At 37.6% G+C, this 16110-nt stretch overlaps 1 protein-coding gene across 2 annotated transcripts; it reads right to left on the reverse strand.

Moving 5' to 3' along the window:
• Window positions 1–9805: 9805 nt before the first annotated feature.
• LOC113226743 (putative inorganic phosphate cotransporter) lies at window positions 9806–15893 on the reverse strand. 2 transcript variants are annotated; one of them, XM_026459472.1, is made up of 10 exons: window positions 15874–15893; window positions 15182–15522; window positions 14918–15103; window positions 14302–14440; window positions 13788–14005; window positions 13394–13546; window positions 13072–13204; window positions 12566–12687; window positions 12096–12215; window positions 9806–10193 (listed from the first exon to the last, which is right to left on the reverse strand). In XM_026459472.1, exons 2-10 carry the CDS (start codon window positions 15458–15460, stop codon window positions 9996–9998), a joined length of 1548 nt encoding a protein of 515 aa, XP_026315257.1. In that variant the 5' UTR covers window positions 15461–15522; window positions 15874–15893; the 3' UTR covers window positions 9806–9995. The 2 variants fall into 2 exon arrangements, with proteins under 2 accessions (XP_026315257.1, XP_026315256.1); XM_026459471.1 differs by having other exon boundaries at window positions 15182–15528; window positions 15874–15892.
• Between the last annotated feature and the right edge of the window lie 217 nt (window positions 15894–16110).

Below are 16110 nucleotides of genomic sequence, written 5' to 3' on the forward strand. Positions count from 1 at the left end.
CTTTTTATGTAATGAATTTAAAATATTTTTTACTGTTTAAGTTTAGAAGTAAACAAGAAGTGCCAATGATTTTTTATAGTCGAATAGAAATGTAATTATTGTATTGACAAGTGACGTGTAAAAAACAAAAATTACCAATGAAGTTGGCAAGTATCCTCGTATTAGTGACGCTCAGGTATTTCTTGATGATGATCATGCCCGTAAACCAATTGAAAAAGAAGCTCGAAAACCGCATCATCAGAAAGGAAAGGGCTGTTAACAGGCCATTCTGAAATCAAGATAACATATTCTTAAATAGACATACAAAACGTTATTTAGTTAGTACTAGTTCTCTTCATTTTCAGAGCAAAGTCTGTTACCTGCTTCTACTTTAGTCCATCTATAGGATCAGTTTGATTTACGAGTTTTGTCAATTCCGTTCATTGACCCATTGCAAAAGCAATATAGTAAAACTTACAGCTCTAATATCGAAGTGCAGGTCTTTTGCCATAAACGACGGTACTTCAGCGAACAACGTGATTTGTCCATCCGATTGGCCATAGTGAGCAAAAACCATCGCATAAATCGCACGACTGCGTAATATTATTGCCCAGAGAGTTGACATTTTTGTCTGTAATTGAAAGAATAACAACTTGTATTTTGAAATTGAGTGTACTTACTGAGTTTTCGTGATCCGCGTTCGAAAGACGACGACAATAAAAATATCACTGCAGCTTTTTAGAAATTATTAGCATATGGCTTAAATTACGGATTGGATAATTTTGTGCAGTGCGTAATTACCTTTTCGATTTATACAAAAGCTACTTTTCAAATATTTATTCTTTCAAATCATAAACTAGCAATTTCACCAACAAGTTTGCTTCGCATGTATTGTGAGTTAAGTTTTTGGCTGTTAATACTCGCCGTTCCCGCTTTTAATCCTATACCTTCCTCAATATCTTTCCGAGGCAGATATTTTCGGATGTTGCGCAGGAGTATCTGCAATTAAGTAGTAGACAATACAGGCGCACAGACCGGACAGTATACCGCAGAAGCGGACGATATCTGGCCAGCCCACGGGCGACCCGGCGATGAAGCCAGTGATTGGTAAACCAATTACCAAGCCCAATGCCTGGCTTGAATATCAAAAGAGACTTGAAATCCAAAGTATTATTTTATACTATACTTCGTCGTAGTGCAAGTGTGCTAGCTGCTGTCCTTTTATATTTTTTATATTTTGAACAAGTACAGAGAATCTTTCAAACACACCGAAATCAGTCATTTCATATAACTCCTGGCCATGAAAAGCTGATTTAGGTCTAAAATCTATCATTTCAAATGACAATCAAGTTTTATATACACGAGTAATTTCTCGTGTATATAGCCCATCTACAAATAAAGAAACTACATACCGCCTTGAGCAAATCCAACCAATCTTATCCTAATCCTCACAAAAACCTGCAGATCATTGCACACATCCAACCACCCTGAACAATGAAAAAGAGTTTGGTGTGGCTGTGTGTGTTTGTAATTTTAACAAAATTAAAATTCCTCAAGAAGAATTACGTGCTTTAACAATTTAATCATGTAATAACAAATGAGTGTCAGATATATATACATACGTACATGCGACTTAAAACCCTGTTATTTGCGTAATGACACATATTTATGGTTAAAACTCAGTCTAACAATACCCAAAGCAGCAGTTAAAAAACGTCGAGCCCCAAATATGTGGACCAGTCGGCCGCTTGGTATTTGCATTATCATGTAGGTCCAAAAGAATGATGACTGCACTGTGTCTCGAAGTTTTTTATTCCAATAAAACTTGGGATACTGAAATAATTACCAAAAATTACCAAGTTACAAGAAATTAAAACAATCAAGAAAATAACTTTTACTTACTTTTGAAACCACTTACTGGTGACTCCAACAACAAAGCATTGAAAAATCCATTTGCTTTTATCTCTTTGCTATTAATTAAATTTACGAGTGTATTATTTTCTCCAAGTACATTGGATTGAATAGAGGTTTCGTTGTAATTTTTTAATATCAAAAATGTTGTAGTATCGTTTGGATTAATGTGTGTTTCATTTATTTTTAACATTGTATAATTGAACTTAGAGATATTTGAGATAACTTCCATCGTTTTGAAGCTAACATGGATCATTTCCACCAAAGCCACGCCCATGCAAGCTCGCATGCTGCATGCGGTTGACAGGCAAATAAAAATAACTAGAGTTTGTTGATGTCTGTAGCCATAATCTGAAACTAAGTTGTTTAAGGTTACATCGCGTTATATTCCCAGTGACCTTAATTAAGTAATATTCTTACAATTGTACGTTAAAAAAGTTTCTATGAAGACAATTATTTTAGTTTATTATTTTTGATGAAAGTAAAATATCTAGTTCTATCATCTTCATTATTTTAATAATATTCTTCATTTACATATTATCATTTCTCTATAAAACAATTCTAATACTTTCTATTATTACTTAATTTTAAACATATTATCCTCATCAGTGATGTCCGGTTTGTCATGACCACTGTTTTCAGTAAAAGTTTTATCACTTTCGTTCATATTTAGTTCCACGCTGTTCTCGAAATTTGACTGAAATGCATCGGCGCCACTACTACTTTAGTAGTAATTACAGTTTATTTATTCAAGACTTGGTTATCTTACTTAAATACCCGTATAATAAATATATCCAATAAACATTACTTAGCGATCTAAAATATAAATTTTTACCAGTTTTCTGACCATAATATCCTGAAGTGCTAAAAGAGTTAAATGTACAAAATATAATTCTTTTGTTTACGTATTTCGATTTAATATATTCTATTATACTTTTTTAATTAATAATGTCGTTTTAGTACAGTGTATATTTTATTTTCTCTCATCGCCCGTATTCCTTCACAATAAATACCAATCAGTTGTCATGGTTGTAAAAGATCTAAGGAGTGGCTAGATCATCAATGTTTTAGCAATAATTTTCTGTTAAGTTCTTTTTTCGAACGGTATTTGGATTTATCGCCAGTTTGGACCTGTATATCGTTTGCTATTAATACGAAAAATCAAATTTTTCACCATAAGACAATCGATCAAACAAAACAAATAGCCGTGGGGCGACGGCTTAAGAATACATTGTCGCCTCCCCATACATACCCGTGGGGGTCGTAAGAGGCGACCGAGGTCGTCACAAGTGTCCATCTGCTTAGCGTTGTGGTAAGCTTTGTGCCGACTGGATAGCGACCACAGTACACACGGCGGAAAACCCTCCACAGTGAAACGCTTTTGCGAATCGCGTTCAGGGATCAGTTGGTGTACATCCAGTGCACGTGGAGTTTTCGGCGCGGTGTCTGGGAGGACTGAGGCGGATATTCGCCATGTCACTTGTTGAGGGATATCTATAATAATAATAATAATTCATTTATTTGTGAAAACACAGGTTAGATATATAAGTTGACATGTACAAAATGAGTAGGTATAGTTTCACTGTGTCAGGCCAAACATTTGGCATACAAACATATTGAAAGTATATTTGGTATATGAATATTATAATACAAACATAATTACCGGTATTGACAATATAAAAATGAAAAAAAAAAGGAAAATATATTTAAAGTATTACATATGTTTACAATATCGTTATTATTCAAGAATGTCAGATTAATTATTAATGTCCAAAATAGTGAGTATAATATAAACAAATTAATTCATTCCAACAATAAAATTACAAAAGTCAAGCGGCTTTGTCAGGTGAAAAAGATTAAGTCATTTAAGAATTCGTTGATGTCATAGTAACATTTATCTATTAATAAATTGCTCAACACATTTTGGAACTTATGCGTTTCAAGTGATTTTATACGATCAGGAATTTTATTGTATATGACTGGTGCGAGTTGAACAACACTCTTTCTAAGAAGAGCTGTTTTGCAGATCTTTGTGCTTAATAAATGTGGTCTAGGACGTAAATGACGATTTTGTACCGTCGGTCTAACAGAAGAAATTTGAGTTCATTTTGACAAATCTAGAGATTTCAAGAATATACAGGCAAGGAAAATTCAACAGTCTCAGAGACTTAAAAAAAGGACGACAGCTTTCCGTATATTTATTTCCGTATCCAGGGAAACCCGTAGAAACGGTTGTCCGCTGGCCGCCCGCGGTACAGTACAGGGGCCCAATAGGGACTAACTACCCGTAGAGGCTGCCCCAACATGCCGCGCATAATCTTGGGGTAGGTCGTGATGCCGAATAGTGACCGGAATATGGGGTCCCGGCGGCATATCCCGGGGGGGGGGGTACGGGGGCCCTTCCGTTCGGCGGGTCAGCCAGCTATCCTTCAAAAGATCAATGGCATGTATTGCAGTTCCCCTCGATTTCTTCTTTGGCGCGGTGCCGAAAGCTTCAACTCTTCACACTACAGTCCTTCTTACCCACCATGACAGCGCAACATAAGAATGCAGATCGTTCAGCGGTGCCTAATCCCCCCTACCGCGTTTATTATTGAGTTCGCTAACATCCGCGGACTCCACTCCAACCTCAAAGCTGTCCACCATCATCTCGAAACAGCCCGGCCTGCCCTGCTTTTCCTGACGGAGACGCAGATCCGCCGTCCGAATGATATGAGTTACTTGAACTACCCCGGCTACTCGCTTGAGGAAAACTTCAGGCCAAAGCCGGGGTATGTGTATATATTCATTCGAATGTGTGCTGTCGCCGTCTGCGCTGCCTGGAGGACCCCTCCTTTTCCACTATGTGGGTGCTCGTAGAATCTAGTTGTTCAGCTAGAGTCTCCGCGTGCTTATATAGATCCCACAGCGGGGACGCGGAGACAACTAGGCTCTTTGACCAACTGAGCCAGGCGACTCTTGACGCGCAGGCGCAGTTCCCATCTGCGGAGATGGTCGTGTTGGGGGACTTTAATGCTCACCATGAATCATGGTTGAGTTCCCTCAAGAATGACCATGCAGGAAGAACTGCCCACGCTTTCGCTCTCACGCATAACTTGACCCAACTGGTAACCCAGCCCACCCGGGTTCCAGACATATCGGATCATGCACCCTCTTTGCTTGACCTTCTGCTCGCGAGTCACCCTACTGGCGGCGCCGTATACAGTATACAGTATCAGTCAGCGCCCCCCTTGGAAGTTCTGATCACTGTTTTTTTGGGTGTAAGGTTTCCCAAATGCCTCCAACTAAGCTGAAGGAGGTCACTCGTCGCATTTGGCACTACTCGTCGGCGGATTAGGATGGTATGCGCGACTACTTTGCGTCCACCCCTTGGTTGCAGCACTGCTTTGCGGGAAAGGATGCCTCAGCAGGTGCCCATGCTGTTGTCGATGAGATTGGAACGGCTATGGATTACTACATACCGTCTTCCAGTGTCATCGCCAATTGCAGAGGACGCCCTTGGTTCAATCGCGAATGCATGGCGCTGTTAGTGAGAAACAGGCTGCATATCGTGGTTGGATCAAGGGTCGTGTAACAAAAGATCCCAACCTTGCGTCCCTTAAAGCAGCCTATAACAAAGCAACCAAGTTTTGCAGGAGGGCTTACATAAGAGCGGATGCCTAGAGCGTTTCACGGATTGGCCAGAAGCTGGTAGCCCATCCCACCGGTAGCCGTGCCTACTGGAGCCTGGCCAAAGCCGTGCAGTCCAATTTTTGTCGTTCGTCGCTGCCGCCTTTGAGGTATCCCAATGGATTTTTGGCCTATGGCCCTGAAGAGAAAGCCAATTTATTGGCCGACCTTTTTGGGGCTAACTCGCGCATTCACGACCAAGATGCGCAACCGCCGTCAATTCCCCACTGCGGAGTCACAATGTCTGATATAGTTATCAGACAATGTGATGTCCGCAAGGAATTGCAGACTCTTGACGTGCGGAAGGCCTATGGTCCGGATGGGATACCTCCTATCATCCTTAAAAGGTGTGCGGCGGAGTTGTCTCCCGTACTGACGCGCTTATATCGCCTCTCATACCAATCTGGTAACGTGCCCCTAGCTTGGAGGGAGGCCAACATGCAACTTATCCCCAAGAAAGGAGATCGGTCTGATCCGCCAAACTATCGCCCAATAGCTGTCACTTCAGTGCTCTGCAAAGTGATGGAGCGGATTCTAAATATCCAGATAATCCGGCACCTGGAACGTCACTCCATTCTTAATGATCGACAGTACGGGTTTCGGACGAACCGATCAACCGGTGACGTTCTAGCGTATCTAATGCATCTCTGGGGTGAAGCTATTGACAAACAGGGCAAAACCTTAGCGATAAGTCTGGATATTGCTAAGGCCTTTGATCGGGTCTGGCACCGTGGTCTCCTCTCCAAGCTTCCGGCATATGGTCTTCCCGGCCGCCTTTGTGAGTGGATCTCCGGCTTTCTGCGCGAGCGAAGATTGCATGTACTTGTTGACGGAGGCACTTCGCGGCTCGTGACAGTTAATGCAGGGGTGCCACAGGACTCCGTGCTGTCGCCCACGCTGTTCCTTCTGCATATCAATGACTTATTGTCTTTTGGCAACATTCATTGCTATGCAGATGATAGCACAGTGCACGGTTGCTATTATAAGCAATCGTCAAGCAGCCGGGAGGACCCTGAGAGAAACCGGCAAAAACTTGTCGCTGAGCTCAACCATGTTTTGGAACATATATCGTCGTGGGGCTCCCGAAACTTGGTTGAGTTAGACGCCAAGAAAACCCAGGTATGCGCGTTCAGCTCCAAAAAATCCCCATTCCTTCCACTTCCCTGTCTTCAGGGTACAACGCTGACGCTGCAGGACAAGCTCAGCCTACTGGGGATGAGCATCCGGAAGGACATGAACAACAAAGAGTATATCGAGAGCGTCATCTGTACCGCGTCGCGTAAGCTTGGCATCCTGAACAAGGTGCACCGATTTTTTACTCCAGAGCTGCGATACCAACAACAATTCGTTTTTATGCCGAACCATCAAATTGTGGAACCAACTCCCGGCGCATGTATTCCCTCCCCTCTATAACATCGAGTCCTTCAAACGTAGTGTGAAGAAGCATTTGGCCAGACCGGCAAAATGATAGTGACGGAGTGAAGATATTTGTGTTTTCCATCCGTTACTCTCGTCTCTGGACTGTATTCGCACTTTCCACCAGGCGCGGTGCAGTCATTTTGCCAAGTCACAATAAAAAAAAAATAAAAAAAAACTCTTTCATCTTTGTGGCTATTCACATTGTTCGCTGTATTCATAGTGCGGACAATTCTTGCGAAACTATTGAACAATAAATACAGTGGAAGTGTTTAGTTCGCGTGGTACGTATGCCAACAGTATGCAAAGTTTCACATACTTCGCTTTGTGCGTTATTACAATTAACTCGCGCAAAACCTCGAAAATCGCAGAAAAAAAAACTTTATTTTGCTACTTTGGAGTGCAAAAATTACAGTCGCACTTGTAAAATTATCTGTGGGGGTATTTCATGTCATCGTTATGTCTTATTTTATTTAATTTTAATACATTTCAATTCATACAAATCAATTTTCTCTTTACCGTAATTTTTTTTTACATGACTTCACATTGATTGAAATTTCAATATAAAATCAAAATGTCGTAACTTGTAATAATAGATATTTAACTTTCAACGACATGCCAACAGTGTAGCGTTTACATTATTTAATTATATTAGTAGTCCAGAATTTGTTATTTCTTTTTAAATTAGAAAGTACCATATTGTAAGCATTCTATGAAGTGCATTGCCGAGGTATAGATAATGTTTTTCTGTGGAACAAAATGAACATTCAGAAGAGTGTGTAAGAAGTAAAACACAATGGAAAAGGAAAAAAAAATTATTTTGTTATTAAAGAAACGTTAAAAATATTATAATAAACAAAATCTTCTACCGTAGAGCGATGCAATTTCTAAAGTAACGATTTGGTTGCAGTTAATGCTCTACTTAATGCTTATAAATGAAAAATTTAACCTGTTACACACAGGTTTTTTTATTACAATTAATATTCATCTTCTGTATAAAACAATATGTATAAGAAAAAGGAAAAAGTGGAAAAGGTAATTAATATTTTTACTTTATTGGTCATAACGTTTGTATATTCTCTTACGACGCATATGTCCTTATCTTACTCGCTATAGAAATAATTTACTGTCTCTGTCTTCAGGTAGTAACTGCTATTTATTAGAGTAAACAGGAAAATTATTAAAATGTAGCAATGTTGTAAATATTTTTGCTAACTTACACGTGGTATGAGAGTTTTGTATTTTATTTACCTTAATTATTTATTTATTTTATTTATTTATTAATTACAAAAACATTTTCTTAATCTAGAACATAGTCCCACAAAACTGAATTATTTAGTTTGACTGTGGGATCAAAACATGAATCTCGCTATTACACTAATAATTAATCTAAACTAGTCAACAAGTGCTGAAATAAAAGACGTTTAAATTTATTTTTCTTATGTTCACGTCTAATAACCTCAGGGAAACTATTCAGTAGGTACGGAATTCGTTTTTTTAGGGTTCTATCTCCATAATAATTTTTAACCTTTGGTACTACATATTTACTTGAGGTCATTGATCTCGTGTTACAGTCATTATTAACAGGACACAATAATGAGCCACGCTCTTGTGTTTCAAAGTTATTAACAGCTACAAGATATTTGTGCTTTATGGAAACTGGCAGAATTTTACAAATTTTAAACAACTTATTATATTCTCCATTAAATTTAAAATTTTGTTTTACAATTCACTAAAAGTTTCCAAAATCTAACTTGCATATTCTCAAGTCTGTCTATGTATGATTTAAATGAAAGTCCATAACTGTCTAAAGCATAACTTAATATGGAGTCAACCAATGCCATGTATAAACACTTCAATGTGCTGGCTGGTACTTTAAAACTTAAATGATAGATTTTTCCCAACAATATTCTTAGCTTATTATGAATAAAATCAATATGATTAAACCAAGAAAAGTGTTCATCAACTTTCATACCGAGATAAGTGACACATTTCACTCTGTCTATAGGCTTACAACTACAATTAATTAAATTATTGTGTATACAATCAAATGAATAGGACATGGTGACTGCTTTAAAGGCATATAGGGAGAGTGTATAACTAATAATTTTGTTTTATCAGCATTTAGTACTATGCCATTGTCATGGCTCCACTTGGTAATTGCATCTACATCTAGTTGAGCGAGACGACTAATTTCTTCGATTTTTTACAATTTGTACATTTTCTAAACACACATGTTTTTATTGAAATTGGAATAAAATAAGCACTGATTGCTAGAAGTTCCAATTAGGACATATTCGAATCTTCACAACGCGGACGAGCGGAGTAACATTTGCCTTTTTTAAGTATAGTATCGTTCATTGGAACCTTTTTTGTAGTTTTTTTTATTTTTATTTTAACGATTTTGCCGAAATTGCTGCTTACTGCATTTCCTTCATAGTTTGCGATAGATTTACTTCAACAATAACCAGCAACACGTTATTCACCTTAACCTCATGTCGTCCACGAAGTTTATTCGCCGGGTTAAAATTGCCACTGCGGATTTGGACGAACCAAAAAAAGCACACAATATTGTTAATGTTTCGAGTTGTTTGCTCTACGTTAGAGCCGTATCAAAACTCGTATTCAACGATTGCTCGAATAATTTATGCATGATTCAATTCGAAGAGAATCCAAAAATAGTCAACAAAAAAAAACGAGTAACGCTAGATTTTTAAATTCAGAAGACTCTGAATTTTATAGCAAGAGGACTTTGACCATAAATATATGCCTGTATGTATTGACATGTTTTAACTTTTAATATTACGATCCAAACAAACGAACTTACTAGATTAGACTATTGAGCATTACATCTAAAACTGTAATATACAAAAACATAATGAAGAAGAAATGAATTTTAATAAAGAGTTTATTTTACAAAGTAACCACTACAATATAACCTAATTTAAAAAAAATCCTAAGTTCGTGAATTAATCACAAGCTTATATAGATCTTTGAGATTATACTCCGGAAACATTCCTTTAAAGCTTCTTCTCATCTGGATTTTTAATCATAGGCTCCGTCTCTTGCCTGACCATCTCAATATCGTTGTTCACCTCGATGGGTGGGTCGTTCCAGTCCGCTTTCTCGGCTGAGCCGAGGATCATGTACACCAGGTTTGACATCAAGTAGAGCGCGGCGGCGACAAAGAATACGTAACGCCATTGTTGTTCGCTTGTCTGTAAATGTTTCGTGTTCAATTTAATAGAAGAAAAGGATGAAGTAATTTCGGAAGAAATTGGTTATCTGTCTCGGCTGCGTTCCTTGGAGAACGCAAAGAGTGGTGGTAGAGGAACTAGAAAGACGAAACGTATGCAATCAGAACAAGGAGAATGATGAAGTATTGTTACACGTTATTGTTATAAGTTTATAGTAAAAGAACCTGAGATTATTATGTAGGCGAGTTAAGTGATGTGGTGCAAACGAAAGTGTACTGTGTTGGTGAAGACAGGAGAAGCTCGAAGCCGGATAGACGAAGTTGCGGGCCTCCGCCCTCCAAGATTGGAGACCGAGGGCGGAGGTGCAGAGCCGGAGCGCATTGGGTTCGGCGCGGATGCGGAGAGTGGACAGGCTACACCGACAACGGCGGTAGTGCAGCAGCAGTGAATTTTATCACGTTGTACTTGGAGGTGGAGTTCTACTTCGTCTTGAGCGTCGGCTTCAGTCGTGCCGCTCCAAACTCGATTGGTGAAGGTGAGGTACACAGTCCAGGTAGGAGACGCGTAAACGCGAAGACCAGGTTTAGCGTGAGGCAGTCGAGGAACTGGTCATGAGGCAGGTGCATAAGCGCGGTAGGAGTAAGGCCAGATGTAGGGCTTCGAAAAAGTAATACTTCGTATATTTACTAGGTCTGGTTAAGACCAGATGCCACCAAGGTCTGTACAAGAATGACGATAATCTATGGAAGAACAGATTGTAGAGGGGTAACATATCTGTCAATCAATGCCAATATATAAAAATATAAAATAACTTGAGTGCGTTCCTGGCAATCTAGATACAAACCGTGTACCTTTCAACCTGGACACTGGCAGAATTGTCCTCAGTGGAATAGAAGCCAAAACAACAAAAAAAAAAGAAAAAAAAATGTTTAGTGAAATAGATAAATCGTACGTAATTAGCAGTGGAAAAACGAATAGCAAAATTCGGAGATACTATCTGTACGATAGAATATGCCAAGGTCAGGAGATCAGACATGAAATGTGAGTAAATTGTCAAAGTGCGAAAAATAGCTTACAATAGCAAGTTTAAGTAATTTAGACACCTAATATTTTAATAAATATTAGTTGGCACTCTTTCAAGAATTAGGAAAACGTAAGGGTGTTTACTGGAAAGCGTATAATGAGAGAGATGAAAATGATAGGGGTCCATTTCACACTACAATGTATCTTAATTTTCATTCACTTTTACTAAAAGTTGTAGTAATTAATTTAATTTAGCAAATTATAAGTAAGTAGTTGATCGGAATCAAATAATAAGTACTCTAATACATTTTTACTTGCACTGTACCTACCTAATTTATGTAAAACTGAGTTTAACCTAATTGTAATACACTTCGCGGAATGGAGACCTAGTGACCTGGTGGTGGTATAAAAAAGTCATTTTCATGACATTCTCAAGCACCTATCCGTCGCAAATATGGTTTAATGTTAAAACTTACTAGTCAGTCAGCATTTACATAAATTACCTTGTATGTTAAAAGAAACTATACAAAATTATTAATATTCCATTAATTCTTATAAAAGGTATTATTTGTTGCTGAAAATTGCGACTTTTTTCTTATATGATGTGGTAATTCATTATGTCCATTTAATTACTACACCAGGAGACAGTAGTGTGATACGTATGTTTGTAAATAACACATCGAGGTTAATTGTCTCTCGAACAATGATCAATAATAATAATAAATTTGTAAAATACGTAATTTAGATCCGAAAAAATAATTTCATTTCCAGTGTGAGCAATTCAGAAACCTTAGAACTCGATATACAATAAGTATAAGATTGGTGCTCGACCTCGATCGTACCGGTCCATACCATCTTAAATGTCCTTGTATATACAGCACGCATGAGAAAAATACTCACGACATCTGTGAGGATGAATCCAGCCACTATCGGTGCCTGGGAGCCCACGCAGTTGGCGACAAAGTTGCTCAAGCTCATAGTTGTCCCCGCAAAGTTCGGCGTCAAGTCTATGTGATTCAACTGTTGGCATAACACGTTGTGTGTGAGGATAACAAAATGCGGATTTGTTGCAGACCTCGTCATTTCGTGTGCATTGCAACAATACATATGTGTTTACAATGCGTAATATAAGCTTGTCGAGCGCTGTGTTGTTTCCTTGCATTGCGATTGAAACAAGAATGTTAGTCTTTATTTTTAATATCAATGTTGTGGGCAATATTGAAGCAATTAATATCAGTGAAAGAAAAAATGTTTCTTTCATTCAATAACGCCGTTAATGTAGGTACACTACACTAGAGGGAATCACAATATTACAAAAGAAAAAAATACTTTGGGGCCTGATCATTAATATAATGAAATAAAAATCTTACCATAAAGCCAACCTGAGAGGCAATCTTAGTCGCGCAGATGAAGACAAGTAAAGACTCGACAACGTAAATGTTTTTCGGAGCGTATGCCAAGGCAACAAAGCCTATTGATGCAGGGACGCAGCCTGAAACAAACAGTTTAACGAAATAATACGTATTTATAAGAACTTTAATTTGGTTATTATACCAAACTTGATGACTTAGTTTGGTGTCAAGAGAATTTGTGAATTATGACAATAAACGAAGCAATAAATTATTACATTACGTGTTTATGCAAATAAATATCGCTTTTTAAAGATATAACGAATAAAAATTGCGTTTAGCTTGGCTACTTATGCAGAATAAATGTCTTTGGACCATGAATTTTAAAGTATCTTCCTTCATTTACAATTTTTTAATTTAAATGAAATATTTCCCATTGTTTGCGCTTATGAGCAAATAAGAAGTGCCTATAGATTTTTGTCGTTGAATACAAAAGTAAATGTTATATTGACAAGTAAAAAAATCACCAATGAAGTTTGCAAGTTTCCTCGCGTTAGTGACGCTCAGGTATTTCTTGATGATGATCATGTCCGTAAACCAATTGAAAAAGAAGCTCGAGAACCACATCATCAGAAAGGGAAGGGCTGTTAACAGGCCATTCTGGAATCAAGATAACATATTCTTAAATAGAGATCAAAAACAGTTACTTAGTTAGTACTGGTTCTCTTAATTTTGTGCGCAAAGTCTGTTACCAGCTTCAACTTAGCCCAGAAATAGGATCAGTTTGATTAACGAGTTTTGTAAATTTCGTTCATTGACTTATTTTCAAAATAATGTAGTAAAACTTACAGCTTTAATATCGACGTGCATGACTTTTGCCATAAACGACGGTACTTCGGTGAACAACGTGATTTGTCCGTATGATTGACCATAGTGAGCAAAAATCATCGCATAAACAGCACGACTGCGTAATATTTTTGCCCAGGGAATTGGCATTTTTTTCTGAAATCGGAAGAAAAACATTATTGACATGACATGACAAATTAATCACGGTAGCTTTATGAGATCTTCGAGTACCTCATCCAAACTGGAGATTGCGTGGTATTTTGCGATATTGTATTTACGTCTTTGGTACATACTCAGTTTGCTATTCATGTATTTGTACTATCTAAACAAGCACATTCACCAACAAGAGCTTCTCTTGCATGTTTTTGTGAGTTAAGATTTGGTTATTAATACTCACCGCGCCGGCCTTTATTCCTATGCCTTCCTCGATATACTGTCTTTCTGAGGCAGATATTTTCGGATGTTGCGCAGGAGTGTCCGCAATAAAGTAGAAGACAACACAAGCGCACAGGCCGGACAGGATGCCGTAGAAGCGAAAGATACCTGGCCAGCCCACGGGCGACGCGGCGATGAAGCCAGTTATTGGTAAGCCGATTACCAAGCCCAATGCCTGACCTGAATAGGGATAGAGACTTGAAATCCAAAGTATCATGTATCCGTAGTGGAAGTGGCACGTTATGCACACACACGAAGAATATGGGCATTGCTGTTCTTACCTTATATTTTCGATAAGTATAGAGAATATACTTCTAAAGCACACTGAAATCAGCCATAGGAAAATACGGCCGTATAAAACTAAGTCAGGTCTAAAATATAAAATTTTACAAAGCGATTAAGTGTCATTCACGAGTCAAATGATTTCTCAATAGCAATAAAATGAATAGTTATGTACAAATAAAGAAAATATATACCCCCTTGAGCAAACCCAACCAATCTTGCCCTTTCTTCTAACGGTGCCCATTTGCCGAAGAAAGAGTGTATGCCAGGCACAATACAAGCTTGAGTTAATCCTTGCAAAAGCCTGCAGATCATTGCACAAATCCAACCACCCTGAATGTGAAAAACAGTTTGGTGTGACTAAAATACTTTTAATATAAATTACTGTTTTCCAATAAAGATTGACATAATTTTAATTTTAATTTGATAAAGTAATTAATTTAATTTAGATGTTGTATAAGTACAAACACGCATTCCATCGTCGGCCAAATCGTAGCCAGACATCAGACGAGGTTGTGGCCAATAAGTGTGTGTTTATTTTACATAAAAAAATCTGACTAAATCATTTGAAAAGTTTAAGTATCGTATAATAATAAATTTATATCAAGTACATACATACTTCAACAGAGCATGTGGTAACAAAACGATTTTAAAATGCTTTTACTTGCACAATTACACATGATTCAAATTCAGTCTAACGAATTTCGCACATTGAGGGCGGCACGTGCGCCGTTGAGCAGTTTCCATATAAAATTATCAGCCGTGGGTCATCGAACTAGTATGGAAACCACCTAGCGCTGCTTTGCGTACATAGTATGCAATCCATGGAAAGGTAAATGACACTAAGCTGTTGACACCCAAAGCTGCAGTTAAGAAACGTCGAGCCCCAAACATGTGAACTAATTGGCCGCCTGGTATTTGCATTATCATGTAGCCCCAAAAGAATGATGACTGGACTGTGTCTTGAAGCTTTTTATTCCAATAAAACTTGGGATACTGAAATAATTACCAAGTTATAATGAATTAAAACAATCAAGAAAATAACAATTTAGTTACAGTATTGAACTCACTTACAGGTGACGCCAAGAGTAAAGCACTGAAAAATCCGTTGACCTTGAACTCTTTGCTCTCAGTGAAATTTGCAACTGTTTTATTTTCTTCAAGTTTATTGAATTCAATATCGGTATCATTATAATTTTCAAATATCGGAAATTGTGTAGTGTTACCGGAATTAACATGTGTCTCATCAAATGCTGTATCGCTGAGTTTAGTGACATTTGAGGTAACTTTCGTAGTAGCTTTGAGGTTATCGTCAATCATTTCCACCAATGCCACGCCCATGCAGGCTCGCATGCTGTATGCGGTTGACAGGCAAAGAAAAATTACTAAAGTCTGTTGATGTCTGTAGCCATAGTCTGAAACTAAATAAATTTAAGGTTAGATTAGATAGATTCTTAAAATTTGAACTGTGAATTTTTTCTATGACAACCATAATATATAGAAAACTTCTTCGACCCGAGTGGGATTTGAATCCATGACTTTATACGAACTGAGGTACAGGTTAAGTTATTGAATTGACTAAATTCTCCTATAGGTTCTTGATATAGATCTTTGAGCAGGTATTTGGTTTTCGGCGCCGTAATTGTTTTTATAACAATTGTTTTAGTTCCATATTTCTCAATAAATGTCTAGTTTTGTTATCTTCATAATTTTTACAATATTCATCTCTTTTAGAATTACATTAATAAAATTCTATTTTTACTCACTTTTAAATTTACTATTCCCATCAATGATATCCGGATTGTCATGGCCACCATTTTCAATAAAACTTTTATCACTCTCAATCATAATTAGTTTCACGTTATCCTTCGAAGTTAACTGAGATCTACACGCCAGCGCAGCAGTGATAATAATTACGCATTGTTGATTTAAGATTTAGTTATCTTATGTAAATGCTGATTAGTTGCCTTTGTTATTTGATTAATAAAATTATGTACTGTTTT

Source organism: Hyposmocoma kahamanoa, unplaced genomic scaffold (assembly GCF_003589595.1).
Source record: "Hyposmocoma kahamanoa isolate Upper Pololo Valley unplaced genomic scaffold, ASM358959v1 200, whole genome shotgun sequence".
Classification (NCBI taxonomy): Eukaryota; Metazoa; Arthropoda; class Insecta; order Lepidoptera; family Cosmopterigidae; genus Hyposmocoma; species Hyposmocoma kahamanoa.

Bases quoted from the DNA above. Each gene is read 5' to 3' on its own strand.
- LOC113226743 (XM_026459472.1), bottom strand. From the start codon at position 15,460: ATGCGAGCCTGCATGGGCGTGGCATTGGTGGAAATGATTGACGATAAC. The intron at 14,006-14,301 runs GTATATATTTTC...ATCCCTATTCAG, and splicing joins GGTTGGGTTTGCTCAAGGGG to GTCAGGCATTGGGCTTGGTA. The intron at 12,688-13,071 runs GTGATTTTTTTA...TGTTTGTTTCAG, and splicing joins GAAACTTGCAAACTTCATTG to GCTGCGTCCCTGCATCAATA.